This window comes from Papaver somniferum, unplaced genomic scaffold (assembly GCF_003573695.1).
Source record: "Papaver somniferum cultivar HN1 unplaced genomic scaffold, ASM357369v1 unplaced-scaffold_81, whole genome shotgun sequence".
In the NCBI taxonomy this organism is placed as follows: Eukaryota; Viridiplantae; Streptophyta; class Magnoliopsida; order Ranunculales; family Papaveraceae; genus Papaver; species Papaver somniferum.
The window spans coordinates 4332542-4358879 of NW_020651082.1; the positions used below are offsets into that span (position 1 = coordinate 4332542).

General features: G+C 35.2%; 1 protein-coding gene and 1 long non-coding RNA gene across 2 annotated transcripts; one reads left to right on the forward strand and one right to left on the reverse strand.

Moving 5' to 3' along the window:
* Positions 1-15572: 15572 nt before the first annotated feature.
* Positions 15573-15953, reverse strand: LOC113345538. Its single transcript, XR_003358189.1, has 3 exons — positions 15888-15953; positions 15746-15787; positions 15573-15622 (listed from the first exon to the last, which is right to left on the reverse strand). It is a non-coding gene; the product is annotated as an uncharacterized LOC113345538 (long non-coding RNA).
* Positions 15954-19451: 3498 nt separating this feature from the next.
* Positions 19452-21185, forward strand: LOC113345142 (adenylate isopentenyltransferase 5, chloroplastic-like). The gene is made up of 2 exons (XM_026588970.1): positions 19452-19770; positions 19897-21185. Exon 2 carries the CDS (start codon positions 19917-19919, stop codon positions 20907-20909), a length of 993 nt encoding a protein of 330 aa, XP_026444755.1. The 5' UTR covers positions 19452-19770; positions 19897-19916; the 3' UTR covers positions 20910-21185.
* Positions 21186-26338: the final 5153 nt, after the last annotated feature.

Here is a 26338-nt window from a genome sequence, read left to right on the forward strand (position 1 = left end):
TTTCTCCTTGACAAAATCAACCTCGTAATGACCAAAGATCGTTCTAGATTAATGATGCCAAAGAAAATCTACAAATAACCTTGACTTGCTGCGGCTTGGTTGCCTCGTTTAATTGTGGACTTTTTTTTGTCCGTGTTACTCATCATTATGGTGATAAAATCACTGAGTGATGATATCGGCGATGTGAGTTCGAAACTCGTCAGTACCAAGTTCTTTACGACGTATTTCGTCTCGTTTATTTGATATGATGTCCTGGAGGAGGACCTAGAATAGACCATCTATAAGCATATTGTGACAAAAAAAAAAACTTCAATGGAGGAAAAGAAAATGTGACATTGAATTCTCCCCACCTATGCATTATTTTCAAGTCCAATCAAATGTGTCAAGCCTGAAAATGACATAGAATCTTACTAAGTGATTAATTTAACTATTTTTAACATGGTTAAGAAAAAAATCGTTATAACTAAATGTAAAAGAAGATATCACAAGCATAGGGGTAAAGTGTCTTTCTAGCACATTTGCAGCGCAACACAATACAGTGGTGTAAAGCGTGTCGTTCTAGCATATTGTAGCACAACACAACATGGTATGACATAAAATATGTTATATTGTGCCACATTAATTGGCAATTGCACAAATCGGTACACCAATATAATATGCAAAATAAACAACATTGTTAGTCCTGTTTGGATGTGTCATGTCGTGTTGTGTCGTGTCAGCATACTTGCATAGTTTACACTTTTAAATGAGTGATGCTAGGTTGAAGCCCGAAAAATCGGGAAACATCCCGCGAGGGGATCAGACGAACAAAGGTAATGCCTTCTAGCATTGAGATTATAAGTGGCAGAAATGGGTTCCGTGATCTGTGAGTTACGGTAGGAATCCCTGGATTTTCTCCCAGAATATAAAGCATTTTCACTTTTAAATAGAAGTACCCAATTAATTCCATTTTGAACACTCTAAGACTGACTTTACAAGGTGCTTAGTTTATTTCAACGCCGTGGTACTGTAATGATATAATCGTACACTTTTCTAACGAATAGAGATATCGATTGAGAGAATGCTAATTACTTTGAGATGGATGCGCACCAATTACCAATCAATCACTCTTAGCAATGTGTGACAAAATTATATGTGATATTTTCTTGCAGATTATGACTGATTTAGATATCGAATTTGGTTCGTTAGCGCGTGCACAAGACTTTCATACAACTAATGATGATAAAGAAAGGGTAAGAAAAGTGAAGGTCTTTGTTTTCATTCACTAATTTCTTTCATATTCGGTTCCATACACTATTAATTACTCTCTTTTTCTACCTTTTCTGCGTACAAACTATTGGAAAAGTTTTTGTTCCATTTTTTCTCTCATGGTAAAAGCAATTATACGAACCTTCAAACAAAACAAGAAAAAAGAAACCGCTCGTACAGTGGGAAGCACTGATATACGGATACGAGACGCAACCACAATCTATGTAGGAGTTGTTGGCCGGGAGGACTTGAAAAAGGTGATATTTCGGGCATGGACAGTTCCTGTTCAAAAATTCCAAAAACGACACTTTGGATCCTTTTCTTTTCCCGAGTAAGAAAAGTTTATATTAAAGAAAAAAAATGGCCGGAGGCACTACAACAACATAAAACAGACCCAGAGCATCATCCTCCGTTTTTCAGCAAATATTACATATGCACTGAAAGCTCCCAATTATGTAAAATTTGGCTACTATCTAAGAACTTGAAAATATCTGTGTCGCAACTCCATAACACCATAGTTTGCTTAACACGAACAATGATTTCAAAAACTTCTTTATACGTGTCGCCAAATACTCTTCACGGTGTACTTTTCGCAACGGATTTGGTCAAAAGAGGATTTCATCGTGACATTGACCAGGTTCCTACGAAACTTGAGTCCTAAGTACTCGGATGCGCTTCTACTGGATACTAGAAAAATATACTGTTGACCATTCACTGAGTAGTGTTGACCAGTGAGTCCAGTTGACCAGTCAACATTTCGAATGCAATATTAGTGCACTCCAAAAATTGTTCTTAGTGCATGATTTATGCAATCGTGTACGTCATCAGTTTAGGGACATGGACCGTATTTTTACGGTCACTTTTTGTCCATTCATTTATACTTACCTATTTTGGAATTTCTGTGTATGCTAGGGTGTTACACGAAATTTCCATCTTTTTTAAGTCTTTTTGCAGCAAAAATCTCTCTATGTAATCACATAGACGTAACAATTTCTCAGAAAAATAGGACGCCTATACCTGATAAATTCGCCGATGTTTCCCACTAAAATGTATTTACGAATGTGACTTGAATTTTCATGCGCTCCAGGAGGTTTTAGGTTCGAGTCCCCGATTACGCAATATTGCAGAATTTGACATGAAATGTAGAATTAACTTGCCCCTTTGCGACATAATCATACCCCTATCCGCTTCGGCTTTTTTGGCCGGTTCCTCATAAGACTCACTGGTAGGCTAGCATGGCAACCTGTTCAACTAACGTAGTAGTACGCTTTTGGAGCTTAGCTTGTTAGGCTTCCAACTAGTTTCTTGTAATAATACTCTTTATCCAATAATAAAAAGTATTTCTTAAATTTTTATTTCTTTTTTAAACATTACTTGACCTTTTGTCATTTTAGTCCAGTAAATTCTTTACAGGTTGTAATACTCTAAGTTCCAAAAATGAAAACAACTATTCATGTTTATTTATATATAGGAAGGCTAATATATCACGATGTGGCTCTCAAATTCTCCATCGATGTCGCAGTTTGATGGTACTAGATATTCATACATCTTATACAAGTGGTGGCAATGACATGCACATGAGAATCAAAAGTACGAGATTCCCGTCAATTTCCTCCTCTCTGTAATCCATATCAAAAGTGCATAAGATGGACGGAAACTCCAAATTTGGGGTTACATTCAACGTGTGTTTCGGCATGTATTACGGCGTGAAGCACTCATGGACGACCCATATTTTATCACACGGTGAGGCTGTGTATAGGGTACAGTATACCTTACGAACCGCCATTTTTGACAAAACACACCACGTTAAAATTTAAATACACCACCATCCAACACATTGAGCTGGTGGAGCACGGCACAAGTGCTTCATGTATTGTGTTGTGCCAATCTGATCTGACGCATGCATAACATATCATGCAGCATACGTGAAGCACATAGGAGAGAATTTAATCTCTCCCCACAAAATTCATTTTCCACCCATATTGGTTGTGCCAAACACTCATTTTTGTACTGTCTAATCCAATTTACTCTACAACTTTTTTCTACCGTACAACATGAACCATAGGAAATTTTAGTAAGAAATCTAAAGACTTTAACGCCTAGATAAATAAAGCTCTTACGTTGAACAGTGAGGAAATCTTCGTTTCTTATTGACCGAAATAGGTTTTTTTTTTGAGTTTTGTGAAACGAGCGTTTTGGTGAGCACATTTGGCAACGTATGGTTGGTTTAAAAATATTAGGAAAAACATTAAAAAAAGGAAACCAAATTCAATTTGGAATTTATAAAGTGACAATATTTAGGTGAGCACACTTGGCAACATATGATTGATTTAAAACTTACAAATTTAAAAGGAAAACCTAATTTACCATGTTTGAAATTTTATGTAAGTCCAAATTCAATTTGTAAATCGAGTATTACGACTATTTTTTCCAAATTAATATATAAAGGAGAAAAAAACCTCATATTTTCTGCGTAAATAAAAGGAAATAAATAAATAAAATTTGCACATATCCTCCACCTGTTTAATGTATTTTTCCCGCCACACCAAATCAAAAATACACCTACACGGGGCGGGGCGAAACCCTGCGCTCACCAAATCAAAAATGCGTTTCCACAAGGTGGGGCGAAGACTCGCACACACCAAGTTAAAAGGAAAATAAGTAAATAAAATCTGCACATATTTTCAACGTATTTAATGTATTTTCCTCGCCACACCAAATCAAAACAACATCTCCATGGGACGGTGTGAAGCCCTACACACACCAAAATTGAAAATACATCGCCACGGGCGGGGCAATGGCCCGCACACACCAATTTTTAAAAAAATGTCCGGTGCGTAGCACGGGCACAAATCTAGTAGATATTAATCTAGGAAGCGCAGGTGCAAACGTGAAACTCAGAGACTCTTGACATAAACACGGAAAGATAGCGTATTTTCAAACCACTAAGGGTCAGCACGCCAGTATTAGTAATGCAAGATATTGCCAATAACATGTAGTTATAATGTAATGCATCAGAACAGCAAGTGGTTTAATGTTTGCGGTTTGGCATGAAATAAAACGGATGTAATACAAAGATGGAATTTTAATTTTAAAATTTAATTACAAGAGAAATAAAAAAGAAGAATATATTAAAAAAATTATAAATAGAAAATAAATGTTTTAAACAACAATAAAAATAAAATAAGAAAACCAAAAAAATAAATAATAACAAATTAAAAAAGTAATAATAAAAAAAAAACCAAAAAATAATATTGAAACTTAACATTTAATAAGAAAAATAATAATAAACGGGTAGCAAGCTCAGCTGGTCATTTCCGTTCCTCATAAGTTGATGCGCTCCAGGATGTCATAGGTTCAAGTTCCCATGAGGCAATATTGCAGAATTTGACATGCATGGTAGAGTTAGCTTACCCCCCTTGCGACATAATGTCAGTCCCCATCTGCTTCGGCTCCCTCGGCTAGGTTCCTCATGAGACTCACTCGTAGGCTAGCACGACAACCTGTTGAATTAATGTAGTAGTACGTTGTTGGAGCTTAGCTTGTTAGGGTTCCAAGTAATTCCGTGTAATAGTATTCTTATCTAATAATATAATATTTTTTAAAAATAAAAGAAAAGAAAAAAAACCGAAAAATTAAGAATAAAGAAAAAAAAAACTACACATCTAATAACAAAAATAATAATACAACAATATAACAATGATGAAAAGTTGAAAAATAATATAAAATAATAATAAAAGAACCCAATCTTTTTAAATTAAATGAAAACAAGCATTCAAGAACAATGTAGTTGGAGAGCGTAGTATACAGGGTCGCATTCAATGCACATCTCAAGAGGTGAGTATTCAGTGTAGCCTTTTGGAGATAGCGGGAACTACATGTAGTTGTTATATCATGTCAGGGTCCGCTTGGCACACAAAATTGTGGTACTACACGTAGTTGCACAGGTAATTGGATTACACGACATTGTGATCACATGTAGTGGTATTTTGCTGTTTGGCAAGTTTATGGGAATAAGTCTAACATATTCTATCAAAACTTTATCTTCATCCTACATCCTTTTAACAATATTAAAAAAATAAAAAAGTTTGTTACACGAAGTCAAAGTTTAAAAACCGAAGAAAAAAAAACAGTATTAAAAAAAGAAACTTGCTTGATATTTATGAATCTAGTTCTGAAATCAATCTTGTATTGATTGATTATTTGATTTATTGGAATCTAGTTGTGAAATTAAAATTTATACTCCTGGAAACTGCACCCCAATTCATCTCCAATATTAAAGTAGGTATGATAAATCTTGATTTCCAAATCTTTCACTACACAGATGAAGTCAATTTAAGTTTATGAATTTTTATTTCAAGCCTTTGCAAATTCCACTATTTAAGAACCCAATATGTAATGGAACGAACCCGGAGAAATACAAAGAGAGGTGGAGAGATCAAAAACAAGATCTTTGATGGAACCCTAACATGGTCGTTTCCTTTAATGATGAATAATATTTTTGATGAAGACCCAAATTTCTTATCTCATAATGGTATTATACCTTTAATTTGGTAACTAATAAAAATTTGGGAAGAAGCTGTTAACTTTCAGAAGTTAAAAAAAACGAAGACGAAGAACTTGAAAAATTATGATGAAGAAAAAGATGGTCAAAATTAGTCAAAGGGCGTAATTAGGGAGTGCAATAGAGGGCGACTTTGAATACCCATGTCTAAAGGTCTGCACTGAGTGCAGCCGATCGGAGGAAGTTCGACTATGAGGGTAGTTCCTATGTCGTGTGTTTGGGTCATTCCAAACACTGAAATTCCCAAAGCAGTCTCCTAATACACCCCTTGACTGCACTCCCTCCTCCAAATACACCGTGCCAAACGAACCCTAATTGGATATGCCAAACACCCAACATTTAAATGCATCTCTTGACTACTCTCTTTGACTGCATTATACCCTCCAATTACCTTAAGCGCGACAAACGGACCCTAAGACATGAATACTGACACACTCGAAAAATAAATTTTTAAGAGTCGTAGCTATGGGGAAGAGTGACAAGGAAATAATGGGTAATAAATATAGCCACTATGAAAGGAGATACTCATTTAAGATAATCGGTCATTCTCTTCCATGGTTTTTTTTAGGCGAAGACAATACTCTGTCTTCCGCCTAAATATTTCCGCCAATATCCTGGTCATCTAACGAAGGAGTATCATGTTGGCTTTCAAGCAGCTACATGGCATTGGTATTTTGTATATGTAAATTGGTTAATTCCATTTATGAATATCAATTGGCGGGGAGGAATCTGAGTCTGAGTCATTGAGGAGCCAAGATGATCCCATTATGACTTTGATATGTGAATCTTCTTACGCCAGATGTACTGAGAATCTTCGGAAGAGATGGTATAAGAACGGTGTTAAAGGAGAACACTTTCATCATATGAGAAGAATTTTAAAAGAAGCCTGATAGCCGGTCTTAGTAACTTCTTCTTTAATATTTTACCAAGATTCTAGCTATAAGGCATGGTGGAATATTGTAGAAGTCGATTTCTAAAGAACTGGTGACTATCATAAAAAGGAGAAAAGTTCATGAGGATAATAGTCTGATTTTTGAGATGGTGAATGAATAACAAGTTGTTTGCCATCAAGGTTCCAAGATAACTAATAGATGGACCGAGATTGAGGGGGTATACCGTACACCAAGCCTAAGCAAAAACCTGTTATGTCTTACAGAAACATTTTTATCATATTTGAATTTTGGTACACTTCCAGGATTTTGATCCCCAATAGCGGATTTTAGGAGTTCTCTTTTAAAACAAAAAAAAAACATTAAAAAAATACAATTTAGTTTGTCCTCGTGAGTATTTTTTTTAAAATAATAATGGTTGGGTCGTCTTAGAATTTTTGTTGCTCTAATAAACGACCTTAAAGTATGGGTTTTTTTATATGTTATATTATTTTAGGGATAGAGTCGGAACTTTAGTTTATGAGAGGATAAATTTATACGTTGAAACCAATAACTAGCATCTGGCAAGGTCCCTAGCTAAATTTTTTGCATTTTTATTTAGTTGCATTTTGGTTTTAATAGACATATAATTTGACATAAAATATCCCAAATGTGTTATTACCCTTCAACATCAAAAACTAGTCATATTGTCACAAAACATATAGTTTAGATATGGTTCCACCTATTTGCCATCCATCTTAGCTGTCTCCCTCAACTGTCCTATTCACCGCCCATATAGGTTTTCATATATCCTATATACCACTTGTTGACTTTTTATTTACACCCAACAACAATAATTCAATAGATAAACAAAAACACCCTAAATTACAAGATAATTCTTCTTCACCGTTTTACCAGCGGACCACATCTTTTACGCCATTTCCACCCACCGATCGAGACAATCACTCATGTTTTTCTTAATTTTTTCTATTAGTTTTTTATTTTGATTAGAAAATATGCCAACGAGGAAAATAGGAAATTTTCAAGCAAAATCAAAACCCAAGAAAAGTTAAACCTAAACCTTATTATTTATAAAAAAAAAATCATGTTTAAATTTGATTGTGTTTGTATTACTGTGATGAAAAACTAGTTGTTCGGTTTAGATCGACAAATTTTATATTGATTGGCATGATATTAAATGATTGTTTTATTTTAAAATTTAAAAAAAATTGGATGAACTAGTCGGCTGTTAGTGAACGACTAGTGGTTGTTCCAGTACATTGTCACTAATCGACTATTAGCGTATATGATCTATTGTTAACGCATGTAGTCGTCCGAAACTGAACGATTGATGGTTCTGTCAATACATGTTATGTCTCTTTTTACTCCATCAATGTAAGTTAGATTAGTATGATAACATAATCCAAAAAACTGTGAATGGTAAAAACTGTCAGGAAAAAATTAATCGAAGTTGGTGATTTTTGTGAAATGTCTTTTTTTTTTTTTTGAACTTTTAATATCTTTTTACTCCATTAATGAGCATATTTGGATTGTCTTTTAATCGTAAGAGTACATAAAATAATAAATTTAAACATAATGGTATAAATAAAATTCTAACCTAGGGTTAAATATTTTCACTATGAGTTTTTAATGAAAACAAAAATTAGTGGTGAACAAGATAAATTAGAGTAGTGATAGTTATAGTCAAATTTAAGTAACATTAGGGGTTATTTGGTTTTTGATACTCAATTTTTGATCTAAAACTGGTTTTGATCTAATATTTTTCCAGGCTTTGAGTTTGGTCTAAAGACCAACGTTGACCTGCATTGACCCCGTTATATATTGAATTCTGTTTAAAACTATTTTAAAACAATAAAAAATAAAATAAAATTACTACACAAGTTTACCATTATGACCTTCACTTTTTTAACATTTACATTGAGAACCCGTCTTCTCAACATTTTCCGAACCCATCACCGCCACACCACTACCACCGCCGTCCTTTTCGGAAACTCAAACACTTACAGAAACCCATCTCGCCCTTGAACCTTTGGAAGTTTACCCATATAGCCACCACTAACCCAAGTCAGTAAGAGACTAGAATCCTAACTTGGTTGTTGAAATTTCTTATCTCAATCACTTCATTATAGGACATCACTGGTATGATATTAAGACACACAGATGGACTCCATTAACCAACATCTCTTTGAACATCTAAAGTCTAACTGATTGACGCCATTAATCAACCTCAAAATTAGGTAATCACTCATCTTTGCCACCATAAGCCAAATCTATTTCAGAAAAAACCAATTAATCATCAACAAATTCGAATCCATATCCATCCATCTTCAATTCCAGTCATGTAAAAACCCCAAATCTGTGTTCGTTGTTGCTGTGAACTTCAATATGAAATCTCAATCTCAAACACATCTCCCCCATTGAACCCATTTCAGGCCATATAAACACGACCACAATCACCACCACCGTCTTCCATTAAATCAGGTATCAAGACTTCAAATCAGATCCACAATTCAGACCACATCCAAACCCTTTTCCATTGTTATTTCAGTATACAACACACCCATCAACATCGAACCCATCTGTTCAAGTCACCAGTTTAGAATTACACGGATTTCTTGGTCGCTAACAAGCTGAATGAATCAAAATCACCAGCACCACTATTATGATTTTTTGAAGAAGAGAAGGAAAAATTGAAGAAGAGAAAAAAAATGGTTGTTGGTTTTCGGTAGGGAAGGAAGAAATATACGTTGAAGCATTTGCGGCCATCCAAATAGCGGAGATTCACGAAGAAGTCTTGCGTGTGTACTTCAGATCAACGGTTCAATTAAAATAATTTAGATTAATGATTTTATAAAATTAAATTAAACTTAACCTAGTCAAAGAAGGTCAACCTTGGTCTTTAGACCAAACGCATAGCCCGGACAAATGTTAGATCAAAGCCAGTTTTAGGTTAAAAAGTGAGTACCAAAAACTAAATAACCCTAATATTAGGTATAGTTGAGTTCGATTTAGGAGTTATTATTGTTGTTTTCTAATCTCTTCGGTATTATAGCGATTTTTATCTTCGCTATTTGGACGATGTTATCTACACTTGTATAGTGTTTCTTTCTAACGATTTGTTCGTGTTAGGTTTTCTTGATAAAAGTACGTTGGCGATTCGGCACGGGGGAAGATCAATTTTTTCTTCATCAGAAAAATATATCTAACGTTTCGGGTTAGTCGCTACACATGAAGAATTTTTGGAAATCACTCCTCTGTCATAGGAGCATCTCTTTTCCAAGAAGAAAATCTATCAAAATGGTCGAATCATAGTTTCGAGTACTATTTCTTCTTCAATCTCAAAGGACAAGGTTTGGATGCTATCATGGTAAATCGCTCTTTCTCTTCTCGGTTTATTTACCTTTAAAATCATCATGTAAACGCTCTTTAAAATCATCATGTAAACGCTCTTTAAAATCGCTCTTTCTCTTTGTATTTGTTTCATGTTACGATGTACTTGTTTCTCTTTAAAATCATCATGTAAACGTTTCTTGTGGAACAAAATACTTGTGGTTTGATGATCAAAAAAATAAAAAGTTATCGTCAGATTTAATTTGACTTTTATAGGTGACAAATAGAAAAAACTATAATTAAAAAAAAAATTACTTTGCAAGTTTTGATACGGGTGGAAAATAGAAAAAACGTGGATGGCAAATAGGTGGAACCTTAAATTTTGTTTCTAGGTCCACATTCCTATAACTTTTTTTTTTTTTTTTTTTGGAACGTTCGCCCGTTGGAAAAAGAAAGATCAACCACTTAACATTCTCACCAAAACTGTCCTACTTAAGAAACTGTCCTACTTAAAGAATTGATTGGTATGTACACGTTGATTCACTCGTTTATGTCAAAGACTCCATTTGACCTAGCTTTTTTAATTTTTCAATAATAAAAACTACCATCAATATTCTTTAATGTATTTATGAAGTATAATAATAACCATGGATAATTAGTTTTTAATTAGTTTTATTTATTTTTGAACTATAATAATAACCATCGATAATTAGTTTTAAATTTTTCAAAGATGAATAAAATTGAAATTTGTGGCATTAAAAAAACTTCAATATGAAGAGCTAATTCAAGCATCAAGGGATCTGTTTGGGTGAGCTTTTACCTAAGACCAAAAGTTAGGCCGATAAATCGGATTATGAGAGAGATAATAGATGGAAAATGGTAATGGAGGAGACAAAAAAGACCGTAAGAAACAACAGAGATGAAATGGAAAAAATATGAATACAAATTAGTTAATTAATTAACAAAAGAATTAAAATGAAATAAAAAATAAAATCAAGCGGGTCGATGACAATTAACCTTTAGTGCAAGTACTATTTCTTAATTTTATTGTATTAAAGTTGGATCTTGATCAAGATCCAGATACAAAATGACAAATTACACTAAACCTAAATTACTTGGTATTGAAACACACCGAAATCTCATCATTTTCTTAAACATGAGATCATAAATTAAGTTCATTGGAGGAGAAAAAATACCTACAAAATTATTGGAAATTCTGGATAAGATGATGAAACACTAAATACAAAAGTTGTTGCAATTATGTCTTAATGCTCTTTTAAACTGTGATCGGACCCTTCTGATTTCAATTTGCGAGTACAAACGCACGGGTAACAAAATTAACAACTTCAGTATACAAATGAAGCCGTTGTCGAATTCGAGGTATGTACAACCTTGATTCGCCCAAAAACACACTGAAAAGAAAATATGATGATGTCGGTGAGGATTGAGAGATAAGAGGAAGAATAATATTTCTCAATTTTCTTGGTTTGTTAGTCTTGAACAACATTCAATATTGAATACTTAAAGGAAGCTAGACATCCGTTGGAGATGTGCATTGGTTTCCAATAGACATGATGGTTTTCTTCTCAATTATATTTAGTGGATTTCAATATCCAAATACACAATTCTGAATACGAATGCGACTGTTGAACTTGGGTCACAGGCTTAGGCTTCCAGTGTAACACTCTAACTTTTCGCATAGCGCATGGGAAAAGATGTGTCATTGAATTAGGTGAAGCTTACTCCGGATAACAACATTTACCTATGTTACTTAATTTAGGAAGCCCGTAGCATCATTGATGCTTGTTCCTTACCAAGAAACGCAACATTATGTTATGTTTGCTTATTGTAGGCAGCATCATGATGCTAAGACATCATCGTGCTTATCCTTAATTTACTTGTGGAAGAAATATCTACCCATGTTCCTTACTAGTGGAAGCAACATATACCCATGTTCCTTACTAGTGGAGACGTCAATGATGCTGCGATGCTTCCTTACTAGTGGCATTTCTACAAAGGAAGCATCAGTTTCACTATGTCTCTTCCTCAGGGAAGCTTTACGAACAACGTTTGTCATGAAAAAAGAATTTGGCTTATGGTACTTGGTGAATGTAAATCATGTACCGAATTTATATTTGTAGAAATGCCACTAAGATATATATATAGGGAAGGGGTGTTGGTTGAAAGCTTAAAGTTGATGAATCTTACCAAGAAAGCATCATTTTCGGTGTGTCCCTTCTCCGAGGAAGCATAATAATGCAATCTTACACAACAAAGCGTCATTGACCCTGCATAGTTTCCTCAAGGGAGTATTACTGTTTGAAACATATGAAGCTTCCTCAAGGAATTATTGTTGTCCCTGTGTGCTTTACCCAAAAAAGCATCATCTATGCACGACCTTATGCATATATTGTAAAGGAACCCATGGCCTATACGTACTAGGCATTTTCTTGGCTTTGTCCTTGCAACACGAGTTGGATTTAGTTGCTTGTCCCGATGTGGATGAACTGCATGCGGTCAATGTTTGATCTCTTCAAGTTATAAAGGAGGGAACGTAGGCAATGAGTTACAGCATTGATGGTCCAACATCTTGTCACTCATATCATCTAAATGTGATGTGATTGCAACATAATGGTAACTTATATCATCTGGGTCGGCAATGCAATGCAATGCAAGAGATGATTGTTTCCAAACTTGATGAGGTAAGTTGCAGTCCGTTTTGTGGATGCTCATACTTCCTTTCAAGTCATTTGACATATGCATGCACCAATTACGAATTGGGGATTTCAAAGAAAGGAAGCTAAATCGGTATGCAAGTTAAGGGAGTTTCCTTAAGCCAATTGCATCACAAGGGTGATGCAATACATGTACGGCATGACCTTGATTGATGCGTCCTTGGCACGAGAAATATCAGTTGTTTCAGTTATGCCTAAGCTAAGTAAGGAAGCTGGAAATAGGCTTGTAATTTCCTATATACGACTCTGAGGCATGATGTATGTCTGGACAAGATTCAGAAGCTAGTGATGTATGTAATAATGCATCGGCATTAGCCTTTATAAATTTATACCCTTCGCAAAACAATAGTAAGTTGGATCGGCGTGGAAGCTACGTTTAAGGAATCATGCTTGTAAAGGCAAAGGAACGTGCATTTTCCTGACGAAAAGGAAGTTTTAAGACCCGATCATTGTGTTACAAGTGACGCATCAGGAAGTTGTGGCATGTGCGCCTTGGGCGTAATTTTTTGGTTTGTCACATCCAGTCTCGTTGGTCAACATCCTTTTATTGCGTGAAGTGCCCGACAAAGTACATTTTAACCTCCAATACCATCATTATGACTCAGGATGACAACTCATGACTGCCAGTTTCTCTACAGTTGACCCGGTTAATTGTCAGGTCGATGCAACCGCCTTCCTGGCCCGATTTTGGCCAAAATATTTTTTCTTTCTTTTCTTCTCACTAGGATAAAAAGAAAGTTATTTTCCAAAATATTTGACAAATGTCACTATGATATCATTGTTAAAAAACTTTTGTTTTTTCCGACTCCCACCTTTCGTATTTAAGAATATCTATTGATTTATTTCCTAAAACCTTTTCATTTTTTTTTGAATTAATAAGAAACACCTTATGCTATAGTATAAATAATAAAACACCCCAAGAACAATTTAGCCGGATTTTTTTTTTGTTGAAGCAATTCTGTCAGATTTGTTGATATGGTTTTTCCTATATTGTCTAGCGATTGGATACCATTTCTTTCCTTTCTCGTGAGATTTAAATTACACAAAATTGGTTAAAAATACCAAATTCAACAATTCCTGGGTGAAAAGGACATTTAGATTTTGATACTGTTTAAATGGACAAAAATGTAAAAATAGTCAGGATGTAAATTGTTTCATCCTATCCATTTTCAAATGTTTTTTTCTTATTTTGGCTTTTTACAAAAATAGGCCTGTTTTTTTGGTGCTTTTCAAATGTAGGCCACTTTTTTTTATTTATTGCTAGACTAGTCAAGTTTTGACGAAAAGTGATGGATGGAAAGTTAGCACCGTTAGGTGCACTTAAAATGACAAGATAGTCCTTTGAATCGGTTATTTCGACCCAACCAGCTACTGTGACTCTTTATACGTCATCACCCAGTGCGTACGTGGAAAGGACAATGTGGCACTGCTTACGTGGCACTACTTACGTGGCACTCTTATCTTCTTCTCCATAAATCATAAATGAACATCTCCACAACCACATACTTCTGTTTCTCTTCATTTTCAGATCTGAAAAATGGGTGGTGGTATGAATGATAAAGCAAGTTCTTCAACTAGTATGCTAGTGTGTTTAATGTGTGAAATGGAAGAAGATCATGAAACAAAAGCATGTCCATGGGTTTATTCAAGGTGCAAACATGTACCTTGTAATGGAGTAAGAGCTTTGTTGAGGTCTAAAACAGATGTAAGTAATGGAAAGTTGTTCTTGAAATGCTTGAATCCTACCTCCAACTACTTTGAGTGGTTTTCTCAAGCTTCTACCCATTCTTAAGCACTTCCAATCAAGCTTCCATCAGGTCATGGTTGTATTGCCTGTGGAGAAGACAACCACAGTGTTACAAGTTGTCCACTGAAGGTTCAAAAATGCTTTAAAGACAACTGCAACTCTCAATTAGAACTGAAGATATGCAAAAATCAACATAATTTCAACATAGCTTACCTTGTGTGCAAGAAGAAATCCTGTGATGCATTCAGATGGGCTTCATATGCTCTTGTCATTGAAATCAAAGACACAATGAAGGGTAAAGTGTATGAAATATGCAAGGAATTTAAGAAAAATCTGAAAATGTAGCCTGCAACAATTTTATAATAAAATTTATCTCATTTCAGAACTTGCATTGTCTTACAAAAGCATCCATTCATCCATTCACAAAAGATAACCAAATTGAAACATAACTAGTATCAACCATATTGTTCAGATCCAGTCACAGAACAAAAAAAAAAAAGACAAACACAAACATAGAATCCATCAGACTTTCATGTACTTCTTTGGTTTCTTCTTTCCCTTTGGATCTGCAACTGTGAAAGTGACTTTGTTGTTGACAGATCCAACATGTTTATTAGTCTGATTGAAAGCAGGTTGAGAAGAAGCCTTTGTCTTTCTCCCTTTTGCAGCACCTTGTTTAGAAGATTCACAAACACATTCTTTGGAATTGTTTTGGTTCTTCATTCCATCCTTAGCAGTAGTAGATGCACCTGCAGAAGCACTAACAACCGGTTTCTTTCTATTGTACTTCCTTTTTGGTGGTTCAGGGACATAAGTAGATGATGTTGAGCCATCAACACAGGTTCTAGGTTTTTCTCCCTTTGGATTCTTTCCAACCTCTCCACCAGCACAAGTTATTGCATAGTGACCATAAACTCCACACTTCTTACACTTTCTCATTTTCTTCACACTTTCAGCTTCATCATAAGAATGAATCCTCTTCTTCCTTGGCCTTCCAGTTTTTCTTATGATAACAGGAGGATTAAACATTTAGGCTTTGAACAATTAGGCCCATCAGACTTGTTGCTTTCTGATACTATAAGTTCAAGCCCATCATTCTTGTTGGTTTCTGATACAAATTCCCAAAAACAAATGATTCAGTTAGATCCCTTCAAACAAACATAACAAACAAACATAACAAACAAACAAAGAATAAGAAAAACAAAAGACTACAAAACAAATGACAATTTACCTTCTTCTTCTCTGTCAGAGACCAAGTCCCCATAATGGTCCTCTACAAAACCACAGAGATAAGGGCATTAGTACTAAATAAATGGAACAAATCTACAATCAAACACAACAAAGTTTAAAAAGAGACAGAAGCAATCACATACCTTCCTTGTCATTCTCAACCTCCACCTCCCCAAAGTTTGGATCACCAGCATCACTATCAACATTATCACCATCACTTGCAGCATCATTATCAACATTATCACCATCACTTCTCTCACTTGCAGTACCATCTGAAAGATACCCATTCTCAACTTTTTGTAGAAACTTATTGTAACTCTTGATATCTTTCTCTTCACTGTCATTGTCATTCATCTTCAGGACATCCTCATCATCAGGGTTACATTCATCTTCTTCTACATTTTTCAAGTGCATGACATACTCATCACTTTTCTTGTACTCTTGGGAAACTGCAAACAAATCTTCCACCACTTCTTCCTGTTTTGTAGCTTCAACCCAAAAGTCATGATTGAAATACTCATTAAATCTAGGTATCTCATTACCTTGTTCAGCTCCACTAGCCTCCAAAACAGGATCATTCTCAGCTACACTTGCTTGTGTTTTTTTAGTAAACTGTGGAATATAAACATCTCCATCATCATTCTCAGCTACACTTGCTTGTGTTTGTTGAGTAAACTGTGGAACTGATACACCTCCATCATCAACATATTCATCAGAAATATCTTCTTCACTACCAGCTAAATCAACAAACACTTTGGTAGGATTCTTCTTCTTCATCCTTGGTATTCTTTGACTTCTTCTAACTGACTTGTCATGCCATCTCTTAGGTGATGAACCACTAGTAAAAACTGGTTTAGGTGGAGTCTTAGAGACTGGCTTCTTTGGAGTCACATTCTTTTTGGGTGTCATCTGTGGTGGAGGAGGCATTGAACCTACAGTAACCTGAGATACATCTATCTCACCATTCTCATCTAGTGGCATCACTTGAAAATACAATGTAATCCAACCATGTTCATCTTGAGTTGCATTTTCCCAGAAAAACCAAAACTCTTCATCATTAATGATGTTTGATGGTAGGCATGGATCAACAAACCGTAGAAGGTCCAATGTCTCCCTACTGGTTAATATCAACATAGGACTAATCCTTGACTTTAACTGATTTATACCCATACCTTCTCTGGACAAACCCTTAAACTCAAAAACACATAACAGTGTTGATTAGATCCTTGACCTTAATATCTCTGTTTGGAAATATTCCCTGTTGAACCTCATTTATAACCTCTTGAACCACTTGCTTTCTACAATTAAGAACAACAAAATATGTATCAGGAAAATTATGGAAAACCCATTTCAGATAAATGGTGAAAAATCCATCCTAATCTAGAACCATAAAAACCCTAGAAATCAATTATCACAGAAACCATAAAAAACCTTAGAAATCAATTTCAATTTTGAAATCAATCAGCAGAACCCAATTTTGAAATTAACAAACCCTAGAAAATTATCAGTACAACTTCATTATCAACAAAACACATTCGAACTTCATAAAAATTTTATAAACAGATAAAACCCTAGAAATCTAAATACCCACAAACCCAAATAAATCAACCTTACAAACAAAACCCATAGTATGTTCATCACTGAAACGTTAAAAACAACCATGAAAACAGATTAGGGTTTTTTCGTTACCTCTCTTTAGAACGCTTCTTCCGTCTCGTCATCTTCACCAGCAGGAAATCTTCAATTTGTTCTTCAAATCTCAACTAACAAAACACTATTTCACTGATTAATCTCTCTACTAGAAACAATTGAATCGATGTTTTTCTCTGCCTTCTCTTATTCCTTCACATTCCCGCGCTGTCGATAATAACAATGAAGAACTATCTTGGCCGTTCAATTAATCCTCGAGATGTCGTGTTAGTTAGATTAGGCTATCAGATAGCAACACGTGGAGATTATATCGAGACAGGTGGACATCTTATCTACTGCTGGTGACACACACGTGTGAAGGACATTTCAGTAATCTTACCACATGTATGAGATCTCCCTATATGATATTTTGGCGAGATATTGACAAGTCAACGCGATAAAGTGACCGAGATGGTTAAAGTGGATGGAATCCGTTTAACTTGCCCAATTTTGTAAGAAATAAAAAAAGTGGCCTAGAAATGAAAGTGAGGGTCCAGACCAGACCTACTTCTGCATATAATCCTTCTTATTTTTAATTTATATCAGGATATATCCAGTTTCGTCTATGCTATTTTTTAAGTTTAAGTCAGGATGAGTCCAGTTTCATCCTTGCTATTTTTTTTTGGTGTCCATTTCACCCATACTAATTTTTACTCGTCCATTTGAACCATATTTTAAAATTATTTGGCCAAATGACTCATTTTCCGTTTAAATTATGATGAATGTAAAGCTAATTATAAATAGAAACGTACAGCTCCATAACAAAAGCATTTTAACTTCAAACTCACTGTCGTCTGGGTTTATGAAAAAAGGAATCGAAACTCCCAGAGAATGTGAGGATAACCGGGTTATTGCACCCTCTCTCAAAATTAAATGGTATTATCTTGTTAATATACCACGTCATTTTCTTCTAGTTATCGTATCTTATGGTACTTGTGAGCGTCTAATTAGTTTAGAGTTTGTCTCATGTCGAATGAAGGATAGTGATTTATCATCTAATAATCATGCTAAGGAAAGACAATAACAATGACATAATGCTAATTAAAATCAATATTAACAAGTGCTTATTATGTACTAATCAGATTTACAATGTCAACCACTAATTAACCACTCTTCTGTCACTGATCAAAAGAAACTTGCGATAATAAAAATTGTTTATTGCAGTATATAGATATTGTTTTTTATAGATGTTAATTTAGTTCGAATGGCGGGAGCCCATGATTTGACTGATTGTATTAATGAATGTCACAGCGAATGTGATCAAGTGTAAAAGCAATGGATAGTAATGAAGTAGGATAGTATTTAGTTTAACATGAGCCCTATGTTGCATGATTTATAAAGGGACACGAGTTTTACTAGGTACTGATATCGTTTTATATAGGACAAAAAAATTCCACCGATCCTGATCGTTGGATCGATGAAATGATATCAGCATTTAGTAGGACTGGTATCCCCTTCATAAATCGTGCTATGTTCTACTACTACCCATTGCTTTCTTATTAGAAAACAATTTTGGGGAGGTGTAGTGTTCGTTCTCAAGATAAGCACGATAATAAATTAACCCTAAAATTCTTGTTTTTTTTTTCCTTTCAGATGTTTTGTTTTTATATAGAAAAGAAATACTTTAATTAGAAACTATAGAAGAACATGATAAATTTTGAGAAGTATCCATTTTGGAACCACATCTCTCGATTCATTTCATTAGTGCTACTTTATTAGTTGATTGATGATACTATTAAACTGACATGATAAGAATAAATTCCCACAAAATTTACTTAAAAAAGTGATTATGGTTCATAAATTTACATGCAAGCCCGGCTATATGAATTTCTTTTCTTGGCTGAGTTTGCCATGCAAGTACAAAACTAGTATACCATATAAGCTGAAACCTTGAACAAACAAGAGTACAGTTCACAATCATTTCTTTACAAGTGTTCCGAGTTAACCCAACCCGAGTTACTAATCATTAGAACGATCTTTTGACTCAAACCTCTATAAATACTACTGCTACCCCTTCTCCCTTCATAGTTCATATGTCCAAAGGCAACTCAGTTCACTCCAAACTTTATGGTTTGAGAAATAAAGAGAAGACCTTTCTCCCCATAAACAAGTACTACCACAATCTTTCCTTGATCCTTTCTCATTTGTCTTGCCAATTATAAGACACCATATTACTAACTAAGCTATATTTTCTGACACCAAGTACACCTCTCTCTCTTTCTCTCTTCAATATCTTTCTTTACTATTGCTACATATTGCATCAATCATTCTTCAAAAAGAAGAAGAGGAAGAGGAGGAGGAAGAAGAAGAAGAAAGAAAAAAATATAGTGTTGATAGGTATTTTTTGAGCTTGCTAACTTATTTAGTGGAGATGAATAACGGTTGTATATATGAGCTTGCTTGCTTATTTTCTTAGTGCTTTATGTACATTCTCTAAGCTTGTCTTATCTTTCTCATGAACAGAGAAAATCAAGGTTAATACCATGCAGATTTCACTTTCAGTGTGCAAAGAAGTTTATCTGAACTTTCCGGCCAGTCCGATCATGACCGACTCATTTAACCGTTGGCAACGGAAAGAAAAGGTCGTGGTAGTGATGGGGGCCACCGGGACAGGTAAATCAAGACTCTCGATCGATTTGGCAACTCGGTTCCACGCCGAGGTCGTAAATTCGGACAAAATGCAAATTTATCATGGACTGGAGGTCACTACGAATAAACTTACAGATGAAGAACAGTGCGGTGTTCCGCACCATTTACTAGGGGTCGTAGACCCGGATTCTGACTTTACGGCCACTGACTTCCGCCATTTTGCTTCCTTAGCAGCTGGTTCGATCGCGTCTCGCGACCGGCTCCCAATCATCGTTGGGGGCTCGAATTCATATATCGAATCATTGGTGGACGACGAAGAACTCGAGTTCCGTTCAAATTTCGAGTGTTGCTTCCTCTGGGTGGACGTATCGTTGCCGGTTCTTAACTCTTTCGTATCAACTAGAGTTGATCAGATGATCGAACTTGGACTGATCGATGAAGTCAGAAAGATATTCGATCCTAAAGCGGACTATAACAGGGGGATAAGACGTGCGATTGGGGTCCCCGAACTGGACCGTTTCTTAAGAGCCGAATCTAGTGGCGCAGATTACCAAACGCGCGCACGATTACTCGAGGCAGCCATAAATGAGATCAAGGCTAACACCTGCAAATTAGCTGCCCGTCAGTTAGAAAAGATCCAACGGCTAAGTTCACTTCCGGGATGGAATATACACCGGCTAGATGCTACGGAGGCTTTCATAAAGAGCGGTAGAGAATCCGATGAGGCATGGGATAATCTTGTAGCTGGACCTAGTTTGACGATCGTCAGACGTTTCCTTTACACCGACCAGCATCGAACGACCCCAATTAAATCGAAATCCGGCATGATTCCGTCGGCAATTCCCACGGCTGTGATGGGTGCTGCTGTTGCAGCCGTGGGTCGTTAAAATAAAACGGACCGCAGTAATTCTGAGACTCCCGTCACAACCTTTGCTTATTCTCCCAAAAATAAATAAAAATAATGAACAGCAGTACTGCAGTAACTTAAAGGTTACTGGTGCCCGGCAGCCGGTGAGACCACCGTTTTGAACGGGTTATGACGAACCTATCAGGAAAAGAAAAAAAGTGTAGACGTATGTATAGAGAGTAGTCTATATCTATTCATATTTGAGCTTGTTGTCGTCGGTATGGAAAATTTGGGAACCTACAAAGAATCTGTGGCAGTTTTCAGTTGATAGCGTTTTAGATTCGTGCAGGCCTTTCGCTGCTGCTAAAATGCACGCCTTCATTCTCTAAAACGTGGACCATACGTACTTTTGTCATTTTCCACGTTCCCAAAGACATTTGTGGGTTTTCTTTTGCAAGTCTGCTAACTGGGTGCCAAGTGAGGGTGGTGTACCAAGTCGAAGCCCATGGCAAAACTAGTGTGAGAAGAATCATTGGTATTTTTTATTCTCACGCTTTTTGGACGTCATTTTTTTAATAAAATCTAAATATTAACATTTTGAAAATATGTTTCTCTTACAATGTTGTATATAATTTTAAAAATGAGTAGTTATGGTCAAACCGTTGTATCAGTAAAACTGTGTAGACACATAAAATGCGGGCCCGTGTATCAGGAAAAATAGGGATTTCATTTTAGGTTTGGTTGGGTGAGAATAAAAAATGAGTGCATCTTGAAATATTAAAAAAGAAAATAAAAGGTTTAAAATCCGAGATAGTGTGAGGTAAAAATACGAATGGATTTTCTCTCTATATGAAAAACTGTTTTGTCTGATATTGATGTCGGTATATTCCCTCCACCCTAATTTGGTGCCTCTTAGCACTTTTTTTTTCGTCTATAAACATTCCAAAGACGATCCTTACATACCAGACTTACACCATACACCAAAGTTTTTGGACACACGTTATCCAAGCTCTATATCTAGAGTTATGGTAATCATTTTTTGGACATGATCACACAAGAAAACTCTATTACCTACTCAATAACTAGTATACGGTGGTGTAAACATTTTTGTGTTAAAAAAATATGTTCACATACTATACACACCAAAACTAAAACATGTTAATTTCTCGAAAATTAAGATGCAATACTTTATAACTCACTAATATTTATTAACACGAATATCTACGAAGACAAATTTTTAATAATCCCGAATCCCATGAAGGATCGGAAACGATAGCTAAAAAATTTACAAGAGAAAAAGAATCACATATATTGGTGCCAGTTGTATGTGGGATGTTTTCATGATTCAAAGATGGAACTTAAATATTTTACCTCAAAATTTTGATATGTATTCTTAGGTTTTTCAAATCCTTCTCTATAACCTTTTCCTTGAACAAACCAGCATACTAAATGTGATTCATAACACTTCTTCTCCGGGAGAATTCATTGCATTTGATGATCTAATTCCTACCGATCATGGTTACAGCTCCATGAGAATAAATCTCAAAATAGAATTATCCTAACCTCTTAGCTTTGGTACGTATGGTGCTAACAATGATTATAGTCCCAAATGGATTGCATTTCACTACCAAGAGCTTCCTAGGTTATTCTGTGAGTTTTTTCACATACTAGAACACTTGGATGAAGATTTCTTAGACCTATTTTTTCTTAATCATCAAGAACTGCAACCTCAAGCACCATTTCAACCTATACAACCAGTGATGGATCATATGCATGAACATATGTCTAATGATGATGATTGTTGGGAAGACTTCTTAACGTGGATATAGATTAACCAGATAATGACCGGGGTGATTGGAGTCTGGAACATATTGTATCTCCAACTTCTTCAGGTCAAGACAACTCAGCAATTTCATTCTCAGATGACAAAGGATACAAGCAATATGGTTTTCATTCTGACACATCCTCTGATTTTGAGAGAACCATTTCTCCATCTTGGGATTTAAATGAAAATGAAAATATAATTGAAGAACAATCATCTATTCAAGTTTCAGTACCTACTTTGACTCCATCTAAAGATCAGCAACCTCATAGTCTTATTAGATACATTGTCTCAAATATAGAAGATGTTGAATTCCTCCCGGATTCAGACAACTCAAGCAGGTTAGCAAGTCCAGCTATCAAAAGACTCAATCCGGACCAACAAGCTTTTCTCAATAACTTAGAAGTTGGGACCTTAGCTGGAGCAAGTCTTGCCAGAAATACTTCAAATGAAGAAGTTCAACAATGGACACAACACTATCAACCTATGAAACTGTTCAAATCTTCAGCAATGATTCAGTCATCTTCTGTAGCTAGCTCCAATTATGAGATCCCCGATTCAATTGGAGAAAAACATTTAGCAAGCTCCTCAGCAAATGACCCTATCTCAGCACAACCAGCAGCAAACACCAAATCAACATGCCTATGCTAGTAAAGACTGCACCATGAACTAACTATGACTTGTCCAGTACTACTTGAACTGGGACACATATAAGGGGACGGTGGTGACTATCAATATTTTTTGGGTTCAACTTGTTTTCTCATATAATTATATAAGTTCAGTTATCTTCTAGGTTATATAGAGCTGCTGGACTTACCACCTTTTTTTCTTAAGCTCTCTATATCTATTTCCTTATAATTTTTTTCTTATAATCTATTACATCTCTAGTTATAAAATCTTCTTCAGTATCTTCACATTTTATGTTATATATATATAACATGCCTATGCTAGTAAAGACTGCACCATGAACTAACTATGACATGTCCAGAACTACTTGAACTGGGACACATCTACGGGGAAGGTGGTGACTATCAATATTTTTTGGTTTCAACTTGTTTTCTCATATAATTATATAAGTTCAGTTCTAGGTTATATAGAGCTGCTAGACTTACCACCTTTTTTTCTCAAGCTCTCTATATCTATTTTCTTATAATTTTTTGCTTATAATCCATTACATCTCTAGTTATAAAATCTTCTTCAGTATCTTCACATTCTATGTTATATACATATACATATATATATATATAACATGCCTATGCTAGTAAAGACTGCACCATGAACTAACTATGACATATCCATAACTACTTGAACTGGGACACATCTACGGAGACGGTGGTGACTATCAATATTTTTTGGTTTTAACTTGTTTTCTCATATAATTATATAAGTTCAGCTCTAGGTTATATAGAGCTGCTGGACTTACCACCTTTTTTGCTTAAGCTCTCTGTATCTATTTCCTTATAATTTTTTGCTTATAATCTATTACATCTCTAGTTATAAAATCTTTTTCAGTATCTTCACATTCTATGTTATATATATATATATATATATATATATATAATATAATGTTTAGTATTTTCTATTTAATGTCTCAGTGCTTTAATATCCCTAGTCTACTCATTAAAGATTATTTTCCCCTTTTTTCCACCAGACTTTAATTTTATTTGCATTTAGGATCTTACCTCCCAAGGATGTTTAGAATTCTTGCGTAGCAATTATAAGCATTCCTAGCTAGTTTTCTAAATAGTTTTAATCTTTAATTTTCTTTGATCACCATTTGTTTATATCTTCTTGTTGTTTGTTTCTCTCATATAGCTTTTCTCTTTAACCTCTCTGATAATCGAGCATACCAACCATATTTCAATATATCTCATCCATTCAACCAAATGCTTATCTTTATGAACTGTCACTCCTTCGTATCCAAAACAATTCTCTTTCCAAAAAAAAAAACACCCCCAACCACTCATTTATATCTATCTAATTACTTCTTCTTCTTCTCTTAAATTTCCTTGAAGCCTCCTCTTAAATTTTCTTGAAGCCTCTTTATTTTAACCTTAACCCACAAAGCCCACTAATCTTTCTATCAAACCCTACGGCCCATTCCCATTTCATACTTACACCTGAACTAATCTCTTATAATTCATCAAACTTTCTAATTCCCTAATGACAATATTAGCTTAAAATTGTCAGAATAAATCAAACAATCACTATCCAACTTTTAAAAGGATTAGTTGCCCTCCACATGCCCATTATTGTATTTCTTTATGAAACCTTAGCATATGAATATCATATGAGAGGCATGACTCAATCCCTTCAGTTTCACAATCATTTCTCAGTCCCCAAAATCCGGAGGCTTTGAGGTCTTTTCCTAATGTGGGACAATAACCTCAACCTCCAAGTTTTAATCCATGCACAAAACTGTATTCATGCGATAGTTACTCCACCACCCCCTGAGCAACCATGGCTTTGTACAGACATACATGCAACACCTCATCCGGACTTAAGCAAACACCTGTGGTAGGATTTTTCTTCAATTTTCAACAACATAAATCTGACTATGCGTTGGGTTTTGCTAGGACATTTCAATGACATTCTGGATCACTCATAAAAAAAATATAAAAAAAAAGAAGAAGGAGGAGGAAGAAGACAAGCATCATATGCACAATCTCAACCAATCCTCACAATGATGGATCAGATGGGTTTTATGGACCTAGGATTGTACACCTGGAAAAATAACCAACCGGGGAAAGATAACATTCAAGAGAGACTAGATAAAGTCTTGGCATCCCAACATTGGTGAAAAGCAAACCCACATGCAGCAGTAACTCATCTTTTGAGAATTACATCAGATCACGCCCCAATCCTATTGCATGTGAAAGCAATAAATTGGCAAGAAACAATAAATTAAAAATTCGAACATCTATGGCTATCTCACCTGCAGCTCAAACAAGTGGTTGAGTCGCCTTGGATTCAACAGCAAGATACTGAACCAACCCTAGACTTGCAATTGAAGTCATAACAACCAGTCAATCTCTCTCAGGAATGGAATAAAGAAACTTTCATTAACCTACCAACTATGATCAAGAAATCAACAGATAAAATAAAAATAGCTCAACATCAGTGTGATACCCAAACAAGAAATGGCCTGGAATTCTATCTAGTTTAACAAAAACAACCACGTATATCTGCGACAATGTCAAGCAACATACTGGCAAAAAATATCCAGAATTCAGTGGCTACAATCAGGAGATTTCAATACAACATTCTTTCATACTAAAGCAACCATTCACCGATATTGTAAAAATATTCAACAACTCCAAGACACACAAAATAACTAGGTTAATAATAAAGATGATGTGGTTCAACTACTTCTTGATCATTTTTCCGAACAATACACGGCTCCACCTATAGTGATAGATGACGATATTTTTGCATATATCATCCCAAGATTAACTATCAGATAAATGGACTTGCTTTCTGTTGAAGGGTGAATTTGTATTTAGTTCTACCCGTCCTAGTCACACCAAATGACCTCACAATGCCAAGAATAGTAAGAGAGAGAGAGTTGTCCTTCCATTGTACCTTGTCCTTCTTTATATAGACTTTCTAAAAGACCCTTCCTTTTATGACATCATGCCATTTTGTCC